At 39.2% G+C, this 27,290-nt stretch overlaps 2 protein-coding genes across 2 annotated transcripts in view; both read right to left on the minus strand.

The window, feature by feature from the left end:
* Positions 1–6,031, minus strand: part of aga (aspartylglucosaminidase) — a 32,647-nt gene extending 26,616 nt beyond the window's left edge. Inside the window, exons 1-2 of the mRNA XM_072435211.1 lie at positions 5,739–6,031; positions 606–759 (exon numbers count right to left, since the gene is read on the minus strand). Coding sequence (XP_072291312.1) covers positions 606–759; positions 5,739–5,874 — 290 coding nt within the window. The 5' untranslated portion in view covers positions 5,875–6,031. The remainder of the gene's footprint in view (positions 1–605; positions 760–5,738) is intronic.
* The window catches only part of elovl6 (ELOVL fatty acid elongase 6), a 557,878-nt gene that overhangs the window by 3,154 nt on the left and 527,434 nt on the right, over positions 1–27,290 (minus strand). The gene's annotated exons all lie outside the window — the stretch shown is intronic.

Below are 27,290 nucleotides of genomic sequence, written 5' to 3' on the forward strand. Positions count from 1 at the left end.
ACTACACATATATATCTGTACAACTGTAAGGAGTACATATTAAGCCTATTTGTTTAGTTTATTTTATCTGATAGCTTATTGTTGTGACTTGTTCATTGTTTTGTTGTGTTATGTTGCATCGAACCACCAAGACAAGTTCTTATGTTTTTTAATTTTGTTCATTGACAATGGCAATAAACCTAATCTGATTCTGATAATTTGTAAATTAGGACTGAAATGTGTGAAATATGTACAAATCAAATGGATGCAGTCATTTAGGAAACACAAATTCTTCCGCAAACAAAAAAACAAAACAAAAAATGCCTTAAACAATTTCGTTTAGACAGGTATAAAAACTTTCTAAAATGCATGAAATTAATTTAGCAGTTCATGTCCTTTTTTTGTTTTAAATTAACATCGGGCGACAGGACAAAAAAAATAAGATAAAAAAACCATCAAATAAAAGAGTAAATAAAGCAGTTCTTCAATATATTAATAATGTTCCTGGATGTGTTTGAAATGTAAACTTCACTCCAAAGAGTCTAATTGAAGTTGCAATTTGATATTTTTCCAAATCATGCAGCCCAGACTTTTCAGTCAAACGAGTTAATCCAACAGATATCTACCCATTCATAATCATGGCATCCAGGGTGGTTTCTCCTCTCTCGTCTGGACTGCCTCCGTAGCCCACACTGCCGTCGCACTGAGCCTCCTCACACTGACCGCAGCCCTTTTCCACCGCGTCCAGCACCGTGCCCCCCGACTGCAGGCTCTTCCACGCTGCAGGGGCAAAATTAAGTCACGTTTGTCATTTTACGATCAACAAATGAAACGGCCGTGTAGTGAAAGAGTATAAGAGTGACAAAGATTGAACAGCAGGAGTTGGAATGGTGACAATAAGCACCATTGTAAAGGAGGCTGCATTATTTGGTGAGAAAATGCCCCATGCAATCTTTTTAAGGCTACACTTTACACTTGCTGTTTTGAGCTTCACAAAGATATGCAGCGATGGGGTTCAGAAATTATTTCAAAAATTTACTGACGTACGGAAATTGTTAAAGGAAGAAAAAGAAAAAGAAGAAAAATCCCTGACAGTGGACTAAATGGGACTTTTAGTTTGTGTGCCTTAATATTATTTTCTTTTTTTTAAACCTCCTCTTCTTTATTTTTACTTATTTTGTTCTCTCTGGTCTGATGAAGAAAAAAAAGAATCACATAGAGGGAGAGAAATTAGGCCTAAACCTTAAATATTTTGAATGGGAAAAAGTCTTAAAAATATGGTATATAAAAAGAAACTGAACAGAATTCTTTATTAGTATTAATTAAGCACTTCAAACATTCATGCATCATTCTCTCAAATGTTCATTCTCCTGCATACGTTTAAGAGTGCACTGTGAACTGGAACATGCAGCTAATCAAAATTGCTAAATAGTGTAACCCTTCTTGGCACATTTATCTTATTTTTTATATAAAAAAAAAAAAAACATTTCCATGCGTAATAGTTCCTTAAAAGAACATTTGAATCCGTCAACTGGACACAAGTACACGTTCCATGTAGCTCGGAGGAAATGAAGAAGCTATTTGGATGAGTTCCGAAAACTGCGTTGATTCTTTAAAATATGTGTCCCCTGTGGACAGAAACCAATTTGCTTTCACCATTACTAACTGCCAATTTTAACTTGGTATATATCTAAATGAATCTCAAAGGTTTGTGCGTTGTGAAACTACAATTCAAAAGGCACGGGACGCAATCATTGCAAATCATTAACAATTCAACTTCTTGTATTTCTACTGTCCTAAACTTTTCCCTTCATTGTCCCAGCACTTCAAATCCCAGGATTATTGTAATATGGACAGAATTAATAATGCGATTACATAAGATGACCGCTCAGAGAGATACTAAACAAACATGGAGCCGCCAAACATTTGGTCACTGATCCCTCAAAGCAGCAGACGGATCAGGACGCCAACTGCTCGCAAAGCCCTCCTGACAGCAGCTCGCCAGTGCAGTCTCAGGCCACTACAGCGTGTTCCCTAACCACCACAAACAACTTTATCCACTCCACTCATTCATCACCTACAGGCTCCTGTGTTTAAGGGGCAGATTTGTGTCATAGAGAGTTATATTTGTTTAGAATAAAGCTGCAGAATACATCCCAAAAGAAAATATTACAACTAATAAATATATCGCAACAACTCCAAGTGTCTCTATCTGACAGTAGTAATAATAATAATGATAAATATAGCCGCAAGCGGCAATGATCGGCCCTCGCCACGCCGCCGCCACGTCGCAAGAGGAGGGGGCGCTAACGCGCCCCAATTGTCCTTTTATTACGCCTACTGCTGAATCTGTGACGCTGTCACATCTTCTCCCCTTTGTTTTACCATCAAAAAGCTATTTTATTTTGAATTCTTGGCAAAATGTGCGGCTTTGCCGCACAGACACCGTGACTCTTTGAATAAAAATGTGGATACCTTTTGATGGTCCACCCCTGAAGATGAGTCTCACCAAATTTCAGGTTAATAGGGCTGACGCCCTGGGAGGAGTTTGTGAAAGTCTGAAGTGTAAACATGTTCTGGCGATTTCCCCATTGGAATAACATGGGAGGTTTTGGTCATCGCTACGGCAAAACCATAACAATTATGACATGGGTCTCATTGACTTTTTTGATGGGGATGCCAAAATTGAGTTGTGTGTCAAATTTCATAAAATTTCGCAAAACTAAACATTTAACCTCCATATAAAATCTGTAGGGGGCGCTGTGGTGCCAAATTAATTTATTTCACTTCAAGTACGTTAAGCGCAAATAATTTAACAACTGGTTCTAATTTGACGCAATTCGGACTTTATCTGCGCAAACGGCAGAAATGTTAAATTTGGGAGATTTCTGAAATTCTAGCTAAAGTTTGCGGCTTCGCCGCACAGAGACCGTGACAGGTATCAATGTAATTTGAATAACTTTTGATGTCCCACTCCTCAGTAGGATTTTCACCAAATTTCAGCTTTTTAGAGCCAACGCCCTGGGAGGAGTTCGTAAAAGTACGACGTTTGGAAAAACTCCAGAGTCCTGCTTAGCCATTTTTGAACCAATATGGCCGACATTTGGTTGGGTGGACGGCATTGCCGTAATAATATTTTTTACTTCTCTTGTCACCATCTACTTCTGCGCCAAATTTCATGATTCTACGATCAGATTTTTTTTGGGTCATTTCCTATCTCTCAATGCATTTTTGGTACATTTGGGGGCGCTGACGCGCCAATTTTTTTTATTTTAGAAAAGGGAAATAGCCAGAATGTAGAGAGGCACGATTTTTAGAGGTGTGCAAATTTTTGTGACTTTTCGTCAATGTTCACTGGGTGAAAAATAGGGGGGTTGGTCCCGAGAAGAAAGAAAGAAAGAAGAAAGAATAATATTCCGATGCGAAAACAATGTTTCCCATTTTTCAAATATCATAAACTATACATTTTCGGAAAGCGCTCGCGCTTTCCTACCTCATGGTGTGGGTCCCTGGTCACTGACGGGTACTTTCGTTAATTTTGAGTGGGCTCCGCCCACTTTGTGTTTTTGGCCCTCTATACAGTAATAATGTTCAATTTTTGCATTACATGCTTATATGCACGGAACATGCAAGAGATGGGGAACGTATTCGTGAGCTACTTAGGGCAAATGAGTGCTTTATATGGGGGTCGTCATCCCAATGTAAAGTGCTCGTTTAGTGCGCACTTTTGCACGGGTTTCGCCCGTTTACAACGGTACTGTTCCATTTTCCTACTACTAATTAGTATGCACGGGGCGTGCGTGAGTGAAGGAATGCGTTAGTGAGTGTTTGGAAGTGGGCGAGCGCTTCGCGCTCGATTTCGTGCGCACTACGTGCGCACTTTCGCAGCCGTACTTTGCACGGCCTTACGAGATTAATAGGCCTCTGCTAATTTAATGTTTTAAATGAATAGATAATATTTTAGGTTGATATTTTTAGAATTTGACAAATAAAAAATATGAAAGCACCTTTATTTTTGTGTAAATTCTGCAATAAATTTTGATTGAATGAGTGAATGAGTCAGTTCCTGTAGTTTTCTACAGATTTTTTATTTATTCTCCACAAATAGCTACTTGATTGGTGTAAAACTATAATTTAAATATACAACAGGTATAAATACACCAAATAAAGTAAAAATAAGAAAATCATAAAAACCTGTCATACGCACTTTAGTTGTTGGAAAGGGGCAGATAACATTGTTCTTCTTTGTCTCCTTTTTCATTCATTTTTTGTACGTTTAACTGTATGTCACTTTAAACCAAAATGGAGGTTTAAGATTCAATCTTCTGGTCGTATAGAATAGTGTTTTGAAACCCTGGAGCGGGAGACGCCCAGGGAATTCTGATGCTACTCAGGTACTCAGTGAGGCGGGAGCTAAAGTCAGTTTACAATAGGATGTAGATGGCCCATTACAGGGCTGTGAGGATATAAAGAAGAGCGGTCTCAAGGGAAACCACATAAATACCCGAGTTCCCAGACTCTATTTGCAGATTGAGAATGACTCTTGGATGAGAGTCGAAACGTTTTGTTTTTCTTAAAACCGTGTCCAGATGATACAACTGAACACTCCTGGACGAAAGAAGGATTACACCAACTTGTTATTGATAATGATCTTTTTTTTTCCTTCACAATAGCATTATCAAATATTATTTTATAAGAATGCAGAAGAATATGGCATTAGGTCCTATTGTCTGCATCCACAGGAGAAGACCAAAAAGAGGTGTGGATAAAATAACAGTGTATCATTTATTTTAGAAAGGAATAGGTCACTGATGTATGGCGGACGAAGAGGAGTTTATGTCAAACATCGGTGAGATTTTAAAGTAGTTGGACATAGATTGTATACATTACTGGTTGCTACAGGTAATAGCACATATTGTAGGAAAAGAAAGATGATTTCACATTCACATTTGAATTCCAACAGGTTTAAATAGCATGTCTCGTTTTAAAGTAGGCCAATCCAAAAATATCAATACTGAGGTTTATAATACATATTCAAAATACATTGTTTATATAATAGTGGTTTCATTATGAATTATTAATACTTAATTTTTAGATCAGTTTAAGACGCAGTGGAGAAAATATAAAGTCCTCAATATGCCAAGGTAATTCTACTTTTAGCAGAGGAGTTTGTGCATTTTCATACAAAACATATTAGTAATAAGTATTGCAATAAGTATTGAAACGATATAGCAGTACTTGGTAGAATTAGGATTATTTATTGGATCAAAAGAAACATCACATTTGGTTTAGATCATTTGAAATCCTACACAAACAAGTATCTCCCAGTTTTACCTTCCTCCCCATACCATTCTCTCACTATAAGCAGGGATATATTCAGCATAGGCCTTCTGTTCATGTGTGACTGGGGAGGATTAGAGACCAAGCCACATCTGCCTTCAACCTGTCCCAGGGCAGCTGTGGCAGATGAAGTAAGAGCATCACCTGACAACACACAAGTTATAAAAGAATCTGACACGTGACTGACGTGTGATCAAGTAAGAAGCCGAACATGTGAAAATGCTAATGTAGTCTCACTCACATGTATCAGAAAAGTTAGTAGTTAATTGTCTTTTTTCTTTTGTCATCACTGTCAAACATTTGTGGCATGTTAAGAGGACAAACCAGTTTAAGATCTGGTCACGAGATCACATGACATGATCTTGCTTTTAATGCAAACTTCTGCAGCTTTAGCATTGATTTTAGTGTTCGAGTCTTACCTGCTTCTGTGGCGTCCTTGAACGGCCATGTGTTAATAACGAGCGGTAACGACGCATGTCCGAGCGGGAGGCAAGTTAAAACGTTGAGCACAAATAACAGAAATATCGCTGGTGCACTGTCTCCTCCTGGCATCATGATGACGGAGGAATGTACGTGACACTGTGGTTATGAAAACCCCAGAAAAGTTTACCACACAAACACTGACCCTTTTAAACGAGCTGTTTCTGCGGATAACTGCAAACATTTGACAAAACTCATCCTGAATGAAACGCTGCGTGCGGAACTTCCGTGTTGTGTCACGTGGTCACCGGTGAGTAGGCGGGGTTTCAGTTAAAGGTACAGGTTTTGTTTTTTACTTTTGTTTTTTTAAAGCACTTTGCAAGAATATATTAGCATAAATAAGTAATAATATAATAATAATAATAATAATTAATAATAATTAATCTGAATATATTAAAAGTGAGTAAAGGCATACAGTAACAACACATCTTACAAAACAAACCTACAGTGCGGTTGCCAGTGGTGCAGTGGTTTAAGGCGATTCACATAGGCCTATGAGGTTGTCAGCACCTCTGCCTTGTGGGTTTGCTTCCGGGCTTTGAAGATTTGCAGAATGTCTCTAACCTGTCTCTCCCCGCTACAGCAAAATAAAGTAAAAAATAAATAAGTAAAAAAGAATCGCCTGTATTAGTTAACATCTTAACATGAAAGCAAAAATAGGATTGGCAAAACAGTTCAATAGCCATTCACTTGCTTAAATCTTATGATAAATCTTAGATCTTATGACAAAGGATAAAGGTGAAGTTTATTTGTACAGCATATTTGCAAGAACCACCAGTACCCAAAGTGCTTTGCACACGAATGCCATTTAAACGCAATGTGTTTAAACCTTTTGTTTTGTCGCCTTCTTCCAAATATGTATGGGCCATCTTTCTTTTAACATTGACCTCACTCTTGCGTCTGCAGCAATCAGTGTGTGACAATCAAGTATGCTGACTTCAAAGGTCGTGTCCCTCACTAAGAGAATAATAGTGTCAGGGCCTCAACCTGCCCAACACTCTATTACACCTATTCAAATGGGAAAGAAATTAGATGATGATTACAAGCCTCAAAATGTGAAGTGAGTAAAAATGGTTTAGAGTCAAAACAGACCACCATAATAACAAATCATACTTAATCAACATCAAACCTACACAAACCCTTTCCGTGGCAAATACTTAATTAGATATTGTCCATAACACTGATTTAAATAAATCAACATTTAAATTAAGAAAAGGTCCTTTAGTTATTCAGAAGATTGTGTGAAGTCTTCAATCAAAAATGTATCTTATTAGAGTGTGGGCAAAACAAGCAAATCCTGATACGTTCGTATTTTCTGAAACATGGGTAACCTCCAAGATCATGGCTGCTGATATTTTATTGGACAATTCGAATATATTTCTTTGTTATAAATCCACCAATGGAGGTGGAGTAGTACCGGTAAAATTTATAAAAATCCAAAGACTCTAAATCAAAGAATTTTGAATTCATAGCCCCTGAGTTGGGTTTGGGTCAAAATAATACTAGGAAAATGACAGTTGTAGGTTTTTTATCGTCCCCCATCTGCACCTTTTGTTGAGCTAGAGGACTTCTTTACCTTCCTTTCCACTTTCGATCATTCTGAATTACTTCTTTTAGGTGACATGAACATCGATTGGTTGTCCAAAACTTCTGAAAACCTAAAAAAACTATCGTAATGAATAAAACCTCACACAGCTTATTACTGTTCCCCCCGAAATGACCCTAAAGACCCCCTTAAAGCAACATTACTGGACATTATCTTCATAAGCCTCAGAACGATCAATGTAGTGGTGTCTTTCCATTTGATTTTAGTGACCACTGTCCTATTGGGTGTGTGCGGAACACAAAATGAAATCCAAATCAAGTATAATGGTTAAAGGGTCCTATAAGCACTTTAAAGAACAAGCGTTTCTGTCTGATCTGTTCTATAGTAACATTGGTTTTACCACTATTATTTCAGAACCCAAGGTGGCATTGGACTTTTTCATTAAAACATTTAATTAAATTACTGATAAACATGCCCCTCTTAATAGGGGGTCAGGGTCAAAAATAAGAATAATCCCTAAATTTGTCCAGGCATTATCTCGAGAGTGGGATAAAGCCTGGGCAGAAGCCAAAGCAACCAAATCAGCAGCAGATTAGCAATAGTTTCATCAAACGCAATACATTTGTTTCTACTGTTCGTAAAGCCAAAGCATCTTACTACGTCAATACTCTCACTGAATCACGGGGCAATTCATCAAAATGTTGGCAAACGGTTAAATCCTTTTAGCAAAATTCTGCTCCCTCTTTACCACAATAAATTAATAAAAAATCAACTAGTCTGACAGCGAAAAACTTATTTGTGATGTATTTACCCAGCCCTTTGTTAACTCGGGAAATATTTCATTATTTTAATGCTGCTGCTCCATTTATTGCTGTTACCCCAATACATGAGAATAGGACAGATGATCAAGTATTTTTCTTTACACTAACCTTGCCAGCAAAATAAATTCTCACAATTTTGAGTTCACACATCCTTAAGAATCCATCTTGAAAGGCTCCTGCTGATTCGTTTGCAGTCCGAACCAGTGGTTTAACCTGTCAATCACATGGCATTTAGGGACTGGAACCAATCACAGAGCAGCATTAAGGTTTGGGTTGGGTTCGATACAAATGCAAAAAGGTGGTTTGCAGATTATTTCGCAAATAGAGCTCAAGCTGTTTCTGCTGATGGCTTTGAATCTGAATTTTCTTATATTAACAAAGGTGTTCCTCAAGGGTCTGTCCTTCCACCACTTCTATTTACAATTTACATAAACTCAACTGGGCATAATCTAAAATAGCATCCAATCGTATGCAGATGGTGTGATTCTATATGTTAGGGCACCTTCTTCTGTACAAGTGATTCAAAATATTTAAGTGGATTTTCATTCCATCCAACAAAATTATGTTAATTTAAAATGATTAATGAATTCAGATCAAACTAAATGCTGTTCTCCAAAAAGTACTCTTGTCACCATTGAGTGTATTTTTACGTTCAATGATTGAACCCTAGTACAAATACTATTTATACATCTGGATTGATAACAAACTCTCTTTCAACAAAAAATTTCAAAAGCTGACAAATAATATTAAAGGTGAATTGTGGATCACTGACTTCCTGACGGAGCGGAGGCAGTGCGTGCGGCTGGGGAAGAATTTCTTGGACACTCGGACTATAAGCACAGGAGCTCCACAGTCCAGTATACTTTCTCCTCTGCTCTTCTCCCTGTACAGAAACTGCTGCTCCTCCAGCCACGACTCCGTTTCATTCGGATGACACCACCCTCATTGGGCTCATCTTGGAAGGGGGATGAGTCTGTCTACAGGAGGGAGGTGGACTGGCTGGTGTCCTTGTGCAGTGGTAATAACCTGGAGTTCAATGCTCAGAAGACAGTGGAGATGACCATGAACTTCAGGAGAGTCACAGCCCCCCCTCACCCTAGCGAACTCCCCCATAAACCCTGTGGACTCCTTCTGCTCCCTCGGCACCACCATCACCCAGGACCTCAAGTAGGAGCCCACCATCAGCTGAAGAAAGCCAAGCTGCTAGTACAGATGATGGTGCAGTTCTACATGACCATCATTGAGTCCATCCTCATCTCCTCAGTCACCGTGTGGTATGCTGGAGCCACAGCCATGGACAAACAGAGACTACAGCGCATTGTGCACTCTGCTGCAGACTTCCATCTCTTCAAGACCTGTACGTCTCCAGGACGAGCAGGTCGGATCATAGCTGACACTTTTCACCCTGGACGCGGACTATTCAAGCCACTCTTAGTAGTAAATTTAAATTGTTTTTCTTTAATGCATGCCTTATTTGATACATCTTGCTTATCAGAATCAGAAAGGGTGTATTGCCATTGTCAATGAACAGAATTCACAAACATAGGAAGTTGTTTTTTTTGACTCATTCAGCCTAATGCAGTCTGTTTCCAGCAGCACTCACCAACAGGGACATAACTTGGACCTGATTCCCTCATCTGGTTTTCCTGTCACAGTCCTAGACTTTACTGATTGTGGAATATCTGTCAATTTTTAATTAAATTTGAGTCCGTCCTGCCCAGTTCATCGTAAAATCTTATGCAACACCCTATTTTGCTCAGTTTATAGAGTCCAGTCATCCTCCAGTCTCCCTCTGGAGGATGACTCTGTTTAACAACCTCTATTTTGCATTTAAATAAAAAAAAAAAAAAAAGGTACATACAACCGTGGTCAAATGCACAGGCTTTGAGATAGGTCAGCAGGAGAGCAGACCAAAGGGCTCAAAAATATATTTTTTTCTCAAGTTTCCTTATGTGTGAACCAACACAATATGCAGGACAAACTCCAATTTGATTTTTGAGCACATCACAGTACTGAATCAACCGCTAAAAGTACTCAACAACCTATTGTATTGCTCACAGTTGATTCAGGATCCTCCTCTAACTCAATTTCAGTGCAGCATTTGATACTGTAGAGCATACAATTCTCCTAAAAAGACTGCATGACACAGTGGGCCTGCAGGAAACGTGTGGTTTTGTTTGTACTTCAATTAGGCAGCTTTGTGTCTTCATCCACCTCCATTACCTGTGGCCTACCTCAAGGCTCAATTTTAGCTCCTCTGAAGAATACAAAGACTGAAGTAACAACCTAAACAGCACACGGCTCATACATTTTCAGAAACAGATACAAGGTCTTGTGGTCAATACTTGGCTAATTAGTACGTTTTCAAACGTTTATTATTATCATAATTTTGCGGTCACTATTGCGCTCCATTCACCGACAACACATTTATTCTGTAACCTTGCTTGGACATCTCTTCAAAATAAAGTGAAAACTCGTGGCATTCACTTTCTTTGTGTCCGACTACATTGCATTTAAAACATGGTACATCTGTCAGACGGTGGAGCATGCAGTGATAGAAAGTAACCTCATAATTAACTGTCTGAACAGGATTGTCCTGTTCTTTACCAGTGGAGACAAACTGACAGTGCTATAGTCTGACCTTGAGACGTGGACTCCCTCAGCATGGCCTCTTTTACATTATTCATATGAAAAATACAATTTTACCTTATATTTTATTCATTGCTTTCTCCTTAAACAATGGGAGTAGCTGGTATGGTGACAGTGGTATCAGACGGAGACAAAATGAGCTGAAGGAGGGACAGTGCTGTTGTTTCTATACCTGACCTTTGATCAAATAGAACTAAATAAATATAAGATCAGTTTTTAAAGTTATTATGTCAGTTATTAAATGGATGGATGGATGGATGTCAGTTATTCTCAAACATTTTTGGCACAATGAACCACCTCTGAAAATATTTGGCTTTTAAGTGCCACTTTAAGTGAACTAAGCCAGGTCTAAAATCAGCATGAAACAATTTCTTAAACTGTGGGTGATATGGCAAAAATGTATAAAATAGAAAAATATATACATCAACATTTTGGACCCGGATCACAATCGTCACAATTCATGTACGCAAGAGGAAAATAAAGTTGAAACTTCAATGTGGTTGATTGACAACACTCATACAGAGCGGTAAGTGGCTGACAACAAATGATTTACTTTGGCGATATGGCACAACATAAAAACAGCGGGTACAACAATGATAAAATAACATTTTAAAAACCCATCCATAACTCAAGGTATTAGGAAAAAAACTTGATGATTCAGATTGATGCCACAGCACCAGGACACCAGATAATCCACCTCCTGTAGAAGACTCATTACAGTACGAGATGAGCCCAATGAGGCTGGTGTCGCCCACAAACCTCCTCAGTTTTATGGCGTCATGGCAGGAGGTGTAGCAGTTGGTGTACAGGGAAAAGAACAGAGGACAAAGTACACAGCCCTGTGGAGCTGCAGCCAATTGTTACAGCAATGAGATCATGATTTGATTTTTACCATCATAACGCCCAGCCCGACCTGTAAGGTGAGAAAAACTGGTCCTACCCAGAATAAAACAAGGATTTTAAGGTGCTGTACTTGATTTCTTAGAAACTGGAAAACAGAACTAGTCAGTGCCAGATGTACAGTACACGTTGGCTGGGTTCACATTTCGTTTTAATAGTACAATACATCTAACAGGAAGAATACAGTAACTTTTCTAACAGAGGTCACCTGCTTGTCTCCACTTGCCAAATGCAAAATATGGCATTTTGCATTATACATTTATTTCTAAAACATATATATTTTTACTGTGAGTGGGCTTTCCTCTCTCTCCACAGATCTGACCTGTAACTTGACCTGGTGGTGTCAATAAATATGTTCAATGTCATACTGTATTCCATGAAAAGCTACATCATTTCCATGAAGATTAGAAAAGTTTCATTGTACACTTTAAATTATATGTATGGACAAATCAGAAAAACAGGAAGCCTAACAGATGTATGTGCATTTTTACCTCTGGAAAATCCTGTTTGTGAAATCATGTGAACATTGCCATAAATATTAATATGGAACAATGGCAGATACATATTGCCAGCAGCATATGACCTTATTGAATGGAGAAGCCCTTCCAGTGTAAACTAAAGATAGTGCATGTGTGACCAACCACACACGCATCCCAAAACACATCACATCTTTATCTCGTGAAATTGACTTTCTATTGATTTTTCTGATTATATTGTTGTTGATTTTTATATTGGAAAAATAGAAAATGAGTCGAGTCGAACCTTGAGAAATAAAGCTCTGAAAAATCTAAATTCCTAATAAACATACAGTTTAATTGCATTTGACTTTGGCTGCGGTTGTAGGCAATACTGTGCCTTAATTTAATATCTTCAGAAAATCAATGAGCATCAATTTTAAAATGATGGCAAGGTATGATCATGGACATGTTTTTTTATCAATGGAAAGGTACAAGAAAGGACAGGAAATTGTGTTAAGTATTAAGAAACGCACACACACACACACACACACACACACATATACAAACACACACATACACACACACACACACACACACACGCATGCACGCACGCCTTTGAAATAAATAAACTACATCTCCTGTCTCATGCAAAAGTTCTTGTTTTTCCTGTGTGCTGTCAGTGTTGGTGTACAGACTGTTAATTATAACCGCACATACAACTTACATTTCTTTTCACACTATAAACTGAATCATACTTAAATGAGTCATAGTCTATTCATGGTACAGAAAAAAATCCAACTTAAAGGACATGTATTATGCAAAATAACTTTGCTCCCTCATACAAAAAACACTTGTTTTTATAAATCCTGTCTAGAAATTCTTTTCCTTTTGAGCCTAACAAAACCACTCGCCGAGTGTTCCAAATGTTCCAGTTTTGTGACATCGAAGGTTAAGCTTCAAAATCTTCTGTTTTTAAGTCCATAAATCATCACTAGTTCTGAGAATTTCTGCACATTCATTACAACTGCCTTCATTAGCATGTCGGGGCAAGTTAGCGTTTGTTCATCTACCCTTTTTAATTCTCTCTATTGCCAGTAGATGGAGCGTGCTAACACAATTCCTGATGAGGGAATGCCTCACAGATATAAAGTAATGCATGCTTTCAGTAGTTGCATTATTTTAAGTTTTAAAACATGAACTTAGCATGCCTTAGCAATTGTACTCAAGAGTTTAAAGGCCAAGAACATACAAAAAATACATAGATTGTGTTCTTTATAAAAGCATTGTTGTAAAAGCTGGTGTACCCAGCATTTTTCTTCTGTCTTTTACCAAACAGTATATTGCAAAAGCACTTGTGTGACAAAATCCGGTAGCTTTGAGGAAACTTTTGAAATAATTTTGACGACGTTCCACCTTTTTTGTAATTATAGTTCTATTTTCTGCATCCAGAATAGACTACCTCCCTCTAAATCTTCAGAGATGTTCAGCCAAATCCATGAGGGCCTCAGCACTGATGCTCTCCAGATAGATGGCTCTGCGCTCTGCCCCGTGCCCTGCTCTACCAGGCCTCGTGGAGCGTCAGTGGGTTCTAACAGAAGTACGATTTAAGGTAAGACCGGTAGAGTCAGCACAAACACCAGCTGTCCCAAAGTCTTTCACACACAGGAACTTTGGAGAGTACTGTACCATGGACTGTAGTATTCTAATAAGTGCGTTTGGTTCAAGGTTGTAGTTGATGCAAATGTATAGACTACAGTGAGGTGGCCCAAAAAATTTAATACTTAAGCAGTAAAACAATATTGTGCCAAGAAAAAAAGATTTACAAAATGTGACCCGGCTACTTTTGATGTGTTGTAGAAAAAAAATAGATATCATAATCACATATACACCCTTGGGACTACGAGTGTCGAGCGTGTAGATCCAAAAAGCTTCACGTTGCAGAAGACAGCTAATATAACCCCGGCTTGGTAATTTCACTTTGATCTCAATGTGCTCACACTGCGTTTTGCTTCTGTGAAGTGTATCGCCACTCTGCTTTTTATATCGTGGTTCTGGATATTTGAACTGTGTTCTGAAATCAGTTTTTTCATTGGTCGAGAGGTCTTGTCTACACAGGCATGGACATTTCAGAAATGATTTATCAGAAAAAGTTTATTGTCATTGTCAATTAACAGAATTCACACACATAAGACCTTGGTTCTATGATTTGGTGCAACATACAACGATGAACAATAATAAAAACAAGATCTATAGAATCAAAGCTTGGATTTCCTCAGCTGCCGCAGGACGTACATCCTCTTCTGGGCCTTCTTGATGAAATAGCTGATGCTGGACTCCCACTTGAGGTCCTGGGAAAGTGGTGCAGAGGAAGCGGAAGGAGTCCATGGTGGTGATGGGGGAGTCTGTCATAGTGAGGGGGGGCTGGGACTCTCCTGAAGTCCACGATTATCTCCAGTTTCCTGGGCGTTGAATTCCAGGTTGTTACAGCTGCACCAGGACACCGGCCGGTCCACCTCCCTCCTGTAGACAGACTCATCCCCGTCCAAGATGAGCCTGATTAGGGTGTTGTCGTTAGCAACTTGATCAGTTTTACGGAGTCGTGGCTGGAGGTGCAGCAGTTTGTGTATAAGGAGAAGAGCAGGGGGGAAAGTACACAGCCCTGTGGAACTCCTGTGCTGATAGTCCCAGAGACATTCTTCCCCAGCCGCACACACTGCCTCTGATCCATCAGGAAGTCAGTGATGCACCTGCAGGTGGAGTCAGGCACGTTCAGCTGGGAGAGCTTGTCCTGGAGCAGAGAAAGCTTTCCCATTTCCCCATCCCAGTCTTTGTTTTACGAGTGAAATTGCATTGTGTGCAATGGCCACACCTCTAATTACCTTGTGGTGTGTTTTGTGAAAAGTGTGGTTGGATTTGAGTACACTGTGTTGAGGCTGGGTGGGCTCTTATTTACAATGTGTATTGGTGGAGCAAAGTTAGTTTTTTAAACCGGAGTCCAATTGTAAGATGTACTGATCTTTGTTGATTTTCCATATGAACTATTTACCCAGAGGAGACTACTGGATTTAGCAGTTGATGTTGGGTTCCATTTGTCTTTTTTCTGTTTAGTTGGAGGCATTTCCTTTGGGTGATGGAGTCGAATCTACTGATGGTCTTTGTGAACCATTCCTTTTTGTACTGTCTGTCGGGTTCGATGCTAATCATGAATATATAGTGCAGGCAGGGGTTAGTTTTTGAGCTTTATTTCAAATCAGAACTGACGAGAAGACATCAGCTAAGGCAGAAGGTCTGAAGGTATATAGCCTATCTACGTCATATTGAGATTTAATGTATAGTTAATGTTCCTGAACACCTGACATCCCTGTGACAGTCATCAGTTCTAAAATAAGATTGCTGACTGGGAATTTCACCCTTGGGCGACACACACATATATATTCAGTGAAACAGTATTCACTTTCTGATTATATAAGCTTTCTCAGGACAATTTAAAGTGCATAAATTGATTAAACATGTCATTGAGCAAACAATTTTTTCCAGGTCTTTTGCTTGTGTTAAATAGTCAGAGTAAGAGCTGCATTTGCTCGTATGCGATTGAATTGAGATAGCAGCAGGGTCTTTTTTTAGAGACACAGGATGAAAAGAAGTATTGACCTTATTCCGCCCCGCCCGCTTTTCCCTCTTTTCCCACGTGTTTAGCTTCCGTTGTAATCCCACTTTCGGTCCAGCGGGAATTCTGTTGGTTTAAATGGAGAATGAGAAAAAAGAGCTAAAATAATCTTTAAAGTGGATTGATTTGTGTAAAATGTCCAATGTTCATGTGACCAACAAGTAAACAATGCACTCATTCTCACAGCACAGCTTTTTAGTCCGTGTAGAATTTATTTAGATAAACAAGAATGTCCATTGTCCTTGTTTTTCATATTCAATAACGAATCTTAAATGTCTATTATTTGTGTTGATAAAGTCGTGAAAGTGTTTTAATTCTGTTTCTGTTCCAGACCAGATGAAGAGGATATTGTCATGTACCTTTTCAAATGTGTCATGTGGTGTAAAAGTGGATTGCATGGCTCATTGAAGACCACATTATGTTCGAAGTAGACACAGAAGAGCGAGGCAAAGCTGGGAGCAATCTTTTCAAACAATTTGTGTATGAAGGATGTACAGGACTGATGTGACTGGACTGGTTACGGTCAAAAAAGCTTGCTCTGCTTTCGTTATGTCACCAATCTATTAAAAGATAGTCAAATTTGTTGCTTAAAGTCTTGGGTGGAGTTGTGGTCAAATTTTCTGCAGTGCGATCCATGATTACTATGGCGCCACGTTTGTCAGCACTCTTGATGACTATGGAACTGTCCTTTTTGATCAAGTTCAATTCAAGTTTTGATCTTTTGTTAGATTGTGTGTCTCTCTATATTGTCACTTTTTTGTCAATAGCTGTGGGACAACATTTTCCACTATTCTGCAGTATGTGTCGACAGAGGCATTTCTTTTGTGGGGTGGGATAAATGTACTTCTAAAAGGTGTTGTTGGTCCAGCCTTTAGTCATTGGTTTGTACCCTGTTCCGTGGTCTTATATGGGGTCTTCCTCTCCCTCAGTTCCTTCGGTCACAGACAAAGTTCAGACAAATAATTAACAAATCATTAGTACATCAATGTGTTTTTTCTACACCACATCAGCAGTAGCCGGATCACATTTTGTAACATGTTCTTTTTCCCAAAAAACATTTGATGGTGTTCATGTACACAATATGTAGTGTCAAGCTCCCATATCTGATGTACTCTGAGCTACACTATGTCTGATGAAGCACAGCTAATGGAGTTGCGCACATCACCTCTTTTCTTTACTAAGTGACTATGTTTCTGTGCACTGGCAAGGCAAGGCAAGGCAAGTTTATTTGTAGAGCACATTTCATACACAAGGCAATTCAAAGTGCTTCACACAGCAGGAAAAATGCATTCAAATCACAAAGAAATTACATTAACAGAAATACAATAAAATTAACTAAATTAAAAATTATCAATCCAACTGATTTTCTAAACTAATAAAATCACAAACAAAAGAGAAGAGTGCAAAGAAAAAATCCTTTCAGTCATATGCGCAGCTAAACAAAACTGTTTTTAGCTTAGATTTGAACATTGTCAGAGTTGAAGCCTGTCTCACATCTTCAGGAAGACTGTTCCAGATTTTAGCTGCATAAAACTGAAATGCAGATTCCCCATGTTTTGTCCTGACTCTGGGCACCAGCAGGAGGCCGGTCCCTGAGGTCCTCAGAGTCCGAGATGGTTCATATGGCACTAACATATCCAAGATGTACTTTGGTGCTAGGCCATGGAGAGACTTGTACACAAGCAGAGCTGCTTTAAAGTCTATTCTCTGAGCCACAGGGAGCCAGTGCAGAGACCTGAGAACAGGACTAATGTGATCATACTTCCTGGTTCTAGTCAGGACCCGAGCAGCAGCGTTCTGGATGTACTGCAGCTGTTTTACAACTCGTTTGGAGAGACCAGTGAGCAGGCCGTTACAGTAGTCTAATCTACTGGAGACAAACGCATGGATAAGTCTCTCTAAATCTGGTTTTGACACTATATTTTTGATTTTGGCAATGTTTTTTAGATGGTAAAAAGCTGCTGATGTTATTGATTTGACGTGGCTATTAAAGTTCAAGTCTGAGTCCATTATTACCCCCAGATTTCTAATTTGGTTTGTAGGTTTTAGAGCGAGACTCTGGAGGTGACCGCTAACACTTTCTCTTTGTTTCTGTGGGCCAAAAACGATTATTTCAGTCTTGTCTGAGTTCAGCTGGAGAAAGTTGTTTTGCATCCACAAACTGATCTGTTGGATGCAGTGACAGAGTGAATCTACTGGTCCATAGTCACCTGCCGATAGTGAAACATAGATCTGAGTGTCGTCTGCATAATTGTGATAGGACACATTTTCACTGCGTATCAACTGACCTAACGGCAGCATGTAGAGGTTGAACAGAAGGGGACCCAGGACTGACCCTTGGGGCACTCCACAGGTCAGGGTCATGTGGTCTGAGACACAGCTACCAATTTCAACAAAGTACTTCCTGTCTTCCAGATAGGACCTTAACCAGTTTAGGGCAGTGCCAGTGATGCCCACCCAGTCCTCTAGTCTCTGTAAGAGGATCCCATGATCGACAGTGTCAAAAGCAGCACTCAGATCTAACAGAATTAAGACTGAGGCTTTGCCCGTGTCAGTGTTCAGGCGGATGTCATTTGTCACCTTGACAAGAGCAGTCTCAGTGCTGTGATGAGGTCTAAAACCTGACTGAAAAACATCAAATGAGTTGTTTATTAAGAGGAAATCTGTGAGCTGTTGGTAAACAACCTTTTCAAGGACTTTGCCCAAAAATGGCAGATTAGAGATGGGCCGGTAATGACTCAGTACTGCGGCATCAAGACTGCTCTTCTTTAGGAGAGGCTTTATGACCGCAGTTTTCAAAGACATTGGGAATGTTCCAGATTGAAGCGACATGTTAACTATGTGAGTGAATGGTGCTAACAAACTGTTCAGCACAGACTTTAGAAATTTGGTGGGTAACACATCAAGGCAGCATGTAGATGAACTCAGACTGGTGATGATCTCATGGACAGTTTTGTCAGTTACTGGTGCAAAGTGAGTTAGCTCTAAGTGTCTTGGTGGTTTTAGGGTATTTTTTTGCATTGTGGGATTTATAGCATTTTTAATGCCCTGAACTTTGTCATTAAAGAATAATGCAAACTCATTACACTTAGATGTGGAAATGAGTTCTAACGGCAGCTGAGCTGGAGGGTTTGTTAATCTGTTTACTGTGGCAAACAGGACACGCGAGTTGTAACTGCAGCTTCCAATTATTTCAGAAAAATATCTTTCCCTAGTTCTACATAAGATTAGGTTGTACATGTTCAGCTTTTCTTTGTAAATCTCTTTTTGAACCTGGAGCTTTGACTTGCGCCATTTCCGTTCGGCCCTGCGGCACTCCCTTTTCTGTGCCCTGACCGAATCATCATTTCTCCACGGCGCCTTCTGCTTATTTTTAACCATTTTAGCCTTTATAGGGGCGATGGTGTCCAGAACATTCAAAACACTAGATGTAACAGAGTTCAACAAATCATTTACATTAGAACATGAGACATTTTCAAAGTTTATCATTTCCATAAACAGTGCACCTGTGCCATCACTTATGTGTCTCCTCTGAACAACTGCAGGACCAACCGGAGGTTGGGGAGAAACAGACAGGTCAAAGAAGACACAGAAATGATCAGACAGAGCAACATCGATCACATTAACATTTGAAATATTTACCCCCTTTGTAATTATGAGATCTAGAGTGTGTCCTTTGCTGTGGGTGGGGCCTCTCACATGCTGAGTAAGACTGAAGGTTTCAAGGACAGCATCAAGCTCTTTAGCGTTTCTGTCACAAACATTATCAACATGCACGTTGAAATCACCTGTAATGACCAAACCATCAAAGTCTGTGCATATGACTGAAAGCATCTCAGTAAAATCATCAATAAAACTTTGGCAGTGCTGGGGAGGCTTGTATAAAACAATGAAGAGAATGGATGGAGACCGTTTTAGCTCCATTTTAAAGGATACATACTCAAATGATGAAAACACCCCAAAAGACAACCTGCGGGTAATTATTTCATCTCTAAAGACAGCACAGACTCCACCCCCTTTTTTGTTTTCTCGTGTTTCAGATTCAAACTTAAAGTTGGGTGGAGCAGATTCTATCAGAACTACATTTCCTGTGTTTTTGTCAAGCCATGTTTCAGTTAAAAACATAAAATCAAGATTATAAGAAGAAATAAAATTATTAATTAAGAGAGATTTGTTACATAAGGATCTGACATTTAGCACAGCAAGTTTCAGACTAGTTTCAGTGGGACTGGGCTTTATCTTTTCACAGGGAATATGAATCACATTTCTCAGATTGGGCCTGACTCGCATTTTGTTTTTCCATCTGTGTGATGATGTGACTACAGAAATAGCACTAGGGGGGGCTCTTTTTACATAGGGCCCCGGGTTGGTTTGATTTTTAATGTGACAATAAGTCCCGGCAACGCTGAGACCCAGTGCATCCTAGTTATGGGAGATACCAGGTGTAAGGCGAGGTTGGATGCACTGCACTCTCAGGACGGATGTGTGTGTCTCTCTCCTCTTTCAAGAAAAATAAAAAATAAAAAATGGGATTAACGGAGTGTTTGGGAATAATTGATGAAGTACTGTAAGTACCATATTATACACTCAGACAAAACAGACATTTCTGATTAACCACAACACAAAATATAAATATTAAACTAAATGTTTTAGATTTCGTTCATTGTCAACATAACATTTCCATCGCTTTAAGGCCTAAATGTAGTACACGTCAGGCTGCCTTTAATGGTAACTCAACTGTTAATTAGTTGAATGACTGAAAGATTACCCTCACACAGCAGAGTACAAGGTAAAAGTACTACTCTTTTTATTCCTCCTTTTTTACTCATTTGGTTCAACTTTAAAAGATGGTAAGTATTATATAGTGGAAACAAAATCTGTGAAGATAACAGATAAAAATAAGTGAATAAGTGCTTGATTTAAGTAGTATTTACTTACTTTGAATATATTTTTAATGCCTTAAAATAATATTGCAAATGGACAAGCATAAAATGTCTTGTTTTATTTCAAATAAGAAAAAAAGACTTGTACAATATACAATATTGCTTAATTTGGGTATTATCTTATTTTTTCAGTGTATACCAATTATCTTGAAATTTTACTTTTTAAATGTTTCACTTCTTAAATTTGTTCAGATCTCACAGACTCTTTAACATGAATGACATTCTTTGCTAATTGCTTTTAAATTGTAATTTCACAAGTTGCAATTATACTATTAGTCCAGGTCGTGCGCAAACTAGCTACAATCAGGTTAATACTAGGCATTGTGGATTGTGTCTTGCCTAAAGAAAACATTTCTTCTAGCGCCCCACTGTGGCCCCTGATGTTCCAGCGGTCTCCCATCAAAGTGCTGACCAGGGCCATTGACAAGCAGATGGAGCAGCAACAACAACAAAAATCCTTAAAATGTGCTCTAGTCCATAAAATATACAGAGCCTCACCAAGAATAAGCAATTATTGATTTGTGTCTTTTAAAGCCTCCCACATCACAAATGATGATCACATTTGTCTATAATTGTAGATTTTGGTGATTGTCCATTGCCTGCGTTAGTAGAAAACCCTGTATACACTCAGCTCTCTCATGGGGACTAGCTGCACCTCCAATGCACAAAATCCTTCACCCTCCAACTCCTCAGGGAAATATTAGCTCTGCTCTCCTCCATAAATCTGCCAGGTCACTGTAGCTCCATTCTGCTTTAGCCTTATACTCCAAATGTGGCCAGAAAAATCAGACCCTTTTTACACACATTTACATACTGTCAGAGATGGAAGTAGAGTAGTCAAAAACTGTGCTTAAGTGTAAGGTAAGCCCAATAATTTAAAGTAGTTAAAATAATAATCAGGTTACGTTGAATAATGCAAAAAGTCATGTGTTTTCAAATATGGTAGCCGTAGGAATTGAATTAACAAACTTACTCACGATGCAATCCGAATTGAGTTGAACAGTACCATCCTAGTGTTGAAAGGTCCAGGGTAGAATTAACCACACTTTATGTTCCCTCAGAACAGTGAATAGAGATGAAAATAGAAACATAAGATAATCTACATTTATCAGTAAATAAATCAGTTAAATGTACCAGAAATGATTTACTGTGATATAATTGTCAACACTAATCTAAAACACAGCTGCACAATGTCGACTCCAAAGACTATGACTAAAGTGCCTGTATTTTGCATAAAAGAAAGCAAGAGTATTTGTAAGGTCAAGTTTACTGCGGATGAAAAGGTCGAAGAGTTTTAGGCTACAGGGGAAAACTTGTGGAGCTGCTCTTAAACTCAGTTTGGTCATGATTGATGTCTTTAGATGGGTCAGAGTAAGGGTCACTCATCTGCAAGCTAAACAAAAATGTCCAAGTATAATCCTATATAGCTTTGTATGACCCTGGAGGACAGGAGAGGAAAGGTGTAAAAGAGTGAAGAGGAGGAGATGAAGGAGAGCCTTGTCAGGATCACTTCGATGGATAAAGGTTTTGGATTGGTAATTTGGCCTAATTCATATTCATTTAGATGCACAGAATACACACCACAATCAATTTGTTTTACGCATTCTTCCAAATTCAAGGGGTGCAGAGTGAAGGGGCTAATCTCCATGAGGACGCCAAAGCCACACGATACTGTTAGCCCCATATAGACCTCGAGCAGCTGATGTCAGCCGGTCACGTGACACTGAACGGCAAACCAAACCACCACGCGTAGTGAAACCCAATAGATCTATGAGTGAAACACTGCCGACACTTCACTTTTTCATCTCTATTCACCTCGAACACAACCACGAAAACATGATAATCTCATGCTTAGCATATGGATGTACCAATCGAAAAGGAAAGAAAGAAGGCAGTGGCTGCGGTGAAGAGACAAAACGAGTGCCACTGGCAGAATTTCCGGCAAACACTTCCCGAACGTTTAGTTTTTTGAGCCCAATCTATTGTATTGAACTGCAACAGGCATTTGACACGATCAGTGGCTTATTCGGCACTTTCCACCGCTGGACTCCACTAACCCATCCTGACACGAAATAACTGTAGGCATCTAAACTTTTATAAGCTTTCATCGCTTTACCAGTGAAGTAGGACTGACGATTCACCAAGTAATTGTACAATTCATGGTAGACAAAGTCGGGGATGTCTGATGGACGGTGTTAGAGCGATGTTTACCACTGCATATGTTGGCACTATTTTGTTGTGCGCAAGGTTACTGCTGTTTAAATGATCACTCTCTCACTCTCTCTGCTGGACAGCGAGGCTACCGAACGTGAAAGACACTCATGTCTCGTGTATTGCTAACTTGGTGTGCTACTGATAGTATTCTGTAAAGATCTCTACACAATCAGAAGTGCACAAGCAGAGCGACCCGCAGCAGTAGACTCAACAGACGCCAATCTTGAATCGACGTGAACAAACTTGCAGGGAAATTATCGGGATCCTGCACCCGAACAAGTTCACTTTTAACCACATTGGGTCTTTAACTCTCCATCTAAATGTTCTACATACTTAGATGATGTCGGGTTGGCTGAATCACTGCTCATTTTTTAATCGATTCAGTGTAGTTTGTATCTAGCTGTAGTTGTCCAGTATGCGCACGCCTTCGTTTTGCCGTCCAGCGACAAACGGTCGTCACGTGACTGCACGAGGTCTATTGAAATATTTATAGTTAAATGAAAGCTTGATTGTGAGACTTTCCATAGAGCGATAGAAGTAAGGTATACTCAAAAATGACAACACAGCACAGCCACACACCTTTCCCAGCGATCTGCAACATGGGTAAGTTCCAATGCTGTGGCTTTAGGCATAGGCGATTCCCACTTTGATTCCCAGTTTGTGTAGCTGGTATAGGTCTAATTCTGGTTTTAGTCCCAGTTGTGGTGTATTACAGTGTTTCCGCTTCCATTACTTACTTTTTTTAATAGATTTTGTGGGAAAGTACAGTGTGAAATGGGGGATGAGACAGTGTGCTGTGCCTTAACCACTCGATCACCGGGCAGCACACCTTTAGTTCTTTTTCATTTCAAAGCCAACTCTCTCGCTCCAAAGCGAGTTGGAGATGCGCACAGGCAAATCCACTCTACAAACCACAGTTTAAACAGAGGCAGACTGATCAGGAGCACAGTTGGAAGCTGTTTGCACTCCACATACTACTACGGTTTATTCTTATTTTAATCTTATTCTTTATTACGGTTATTTTATGGTTGGCAATGATAGAATCTGCTTCATATTCAACTAAAAACTGTGAAAAAGAGCAAATGAAACACGCAGGGCCGTAGTAGGGGCAAAGTAGGGCCATTTAAGGACGATGGGGGGCCTCATTATAAATTATAATGATAATACATCTAAACTGCTCCAGAATAGGAAATTACATGATCCCCAGACCCTCAGTAATCTGATAGTAGCCTATCCATTTTTTGTTTTGTTAAAAAATTCTATTATCAGATTACTCAGAGTAGGATAGGTATCCAATCCTATGCACATACGTACATACAATGTATCATAACAGGAGATATTTTTATGCACATTCTTTTACCACATTTTACCACAGGTAAAATGAACCTGAACCTAGAGGGCGAAATGCAAGCAAAGGACCAGACGGCAACGTCCACACACAAAGCATGAGCGTTAGGGCCGCATTGATCCAAGCTCTGCACAAAAGTGGAACCAATGCATTAAAGCCATTTTACATATGTGGCTCCTATACCTTAAATCATGCAAAATTATGTGTAAACCACTTTGTACAAAACAGAAATAATTAAAAGAGATAAAAATAACATTTAGGTCCTGGTGTGAATGCCTGGTCCCTGCAGCCTGGTCTTAACACCTGCAGCTACTCCTTAGGCTCCTCCACCGAGCATGTATATTTTGTACCGTACAAGAGCAAATTGTACCCTAGGGAACAAAAATGTACTATTAGACAATGTTACTAATTTTTCTATTTAGGGGTATTGCGCCAGCGACAAGCTCTTAGAGTGGCATACCAAAACAACGCCTTATAATCCAGTGCATCTTATATATGGATTAATTCATATCTTGCAGCAACTGCCAAAAGATTATGAAGAAAAGCTGGCCACTTTCCATGCATACTGCATTAATAAAGTTCAACTGTCTGACTTATCTGGCTGTTTTGTTTTGCTTAATGCGCCTTATAGTCCGGTGTGCTTTATATATGAAAAATAATAAAAAATAGACCATTCATTCATAGTATGCCTTATAATCCAGTGCGCCTTATAGTGCGGAAAATACGGCACATACAATTGGTGAGTAACGTGTTCATACGATTCATCTTCCCTTTTCTTTATCTCATCATTCAAGTCATAGTCCTTGTGGTTTTCTGTGTCCACTCTTGTTCCCTGACACAGATCCACACAGTCTTTGATAGAAACTAGTGCATTACTATTGAGGACAATCTCCCAGTCCAGATCTCTCAATCCAGATCTCTCGGTCCAGATCTCTCAGTCCAGATCTCCCGGTCCAGATCTCTCAGTCCAGATCTCCCGGTCCAGATCTCTCAGTCCAGATCTCCCGGTCCAGATCTCTCAGTCCAGATCTCCCAGTCCATATCTCTCAGTCCAGATCTCTCAGTCCAGATCTCCCGGTCCAGATCTCTCAGTCCAGATCTCTCAGTCCAGATCTCCCAGTCCATATCTCTCAGTCCAGATCTCCCGGTCCAGATCTCTCAGTCCAGATCTCTCAGTCCAGATCTCCCAGTCCATATCTCTCAGTCCAGATCTCCCAGTCCATATCTCTCAGTCCAGATCTCTCGGTCCAGATCTCTCGGTCCAGATCTCCCGGTCCAGATCTCTCAGTCCAGATCTCCCAGTCCATATTTCCCAGTCCAACGGTGGGTGAGGACATTAGTCACCAGACTGAACCAAGGGGGGGAAAAAGGGCACTTTAAAACCAAAGCCACAACACCAGTTTAGACATAAAACACATGTTTGCACACTATAACTACTAAACTTGTAGAGTAAGTTTATTTAAATATCTTAAGGGCAGTATTAATTTATGTTTTACTCAACAATGATTAAATTACATTGAAACAATTACCAATGTAATTATAGGTTGATGTTTTTCAAGTACCCACCTGAACAAGGTTTTAAACTCTGGCTTTGAATTAAAAATGTGTTACTATGAACTACTCCTGGTTGAATGAGGATGACAGAATCTAAAGCTAAATGTTCCCATTTACACTTTGTATTACAGTTTATGTATGAGAAGTGCTTTTTGAATAAAGATTGAACATTTAGTGGATTGATGTACTAATGTGTAGTTGCTACACTTCAATTACTATAAGTAATGAAATAAAATCCATAAAAGTGTAAACAGATTTATAAACATTGCATTAGGATCAGTTGAGCCAGTTCCTAGATTGTGAATTGTTCACTGACAATGACAATAAAACAGATTCTGATTCTGAATAACCCAAAGTGTTCTCAGTGTATTGAATGAGGAAGTGAATGGTCCATTTCAAGTCCAGAAAACATGTGGGAGAGTGAGGCTCAGATGTTCCACAGAGAAAGTTACTATATGAAATGGATCCCAATGAACTCCATAATAAAGCTCCCTAATATCTGTGTATTTATAGAAATTGAAAAAGGTGAAATGTCTTACCTGACTCAGAGTAACAAGACAAGTCGTGGTAGCAGAATCAGTGCATCTTGAAGATCAATGACAAAAAAAATTAGATCAATAGATTAAAAAGACTATTCAAAAAGATCAAATGATGGAGGCCAAAGGGCCAAATTTTGTGTTTTCTCCTTTTATACAGCGTTGAAATAATATTGATCTTTTTGAGTGTGGTACATAACACACTTTTAGAACAACTGGCCTATGTTATAAATGTTGTGTGCCAGATCGTGGGCCAGGGTTGTCTCACTTCTTGGTACGTCCCCTAAAATGACATTAGTCTTTCTGCATATTGTAAAACTGTACACAGTATGGTATAGCATTGTAATAAAGATATCCTGTATTATATGGTGAAACCTTGTGACTGAAACTTTTGTTAAGATGGTTAATCTCAGTCCAGAGCTCAGGGCTGTGGACACCTCAGTCTCATGGAGATTCTACTGTTGGTATAAGATGTTTCTGTCAGTCCTTTACACTAAATATCCTTATATTATACAAACATCTCACGACAGACCGCCAACCGTCTGTAGAGACATACGCTGTTTTAGAGACATTACAGAGTCATACCTTACTCATTGTAGACTATATTAATTAACTTTTCATGATTAATTTCTTTCATGTGAAAGAAATACTACGATATGACCCTACAGGCCCGTTAATCGATACATCCATGAGGAACTGTATTTCATACAAAAGATTGTCATTTACTTTTTATTTATGATTTAGTGCAAAAAACCGGGCTCTAGCATTAGCCATTAGCCAAAATCCTATATTTACTTAAAATTACTGGAATTTGAACGCCAAATGATACTAAGAACTTGCCTGGACTTTAGGACT

The sequence above is a fragment of the Eucyclogobius newberryi genome, unplaced genomic scaffold, assembly GCF_026437365.1.
Source record: "Eucyclogobius newberryi isolate DKJ021-1_F unplaced genomic scaffold, fEucNew1.0.hap1 SCAF_11, whole genome shotgun sequence".
Classification (NCBI taxonomy): Eukaryota; Metazoa; Chordata; class Actinopteri; order Gobiiformes; family Gobiidae; genus Eucyclogobius; species Eucyclogobius newberryi.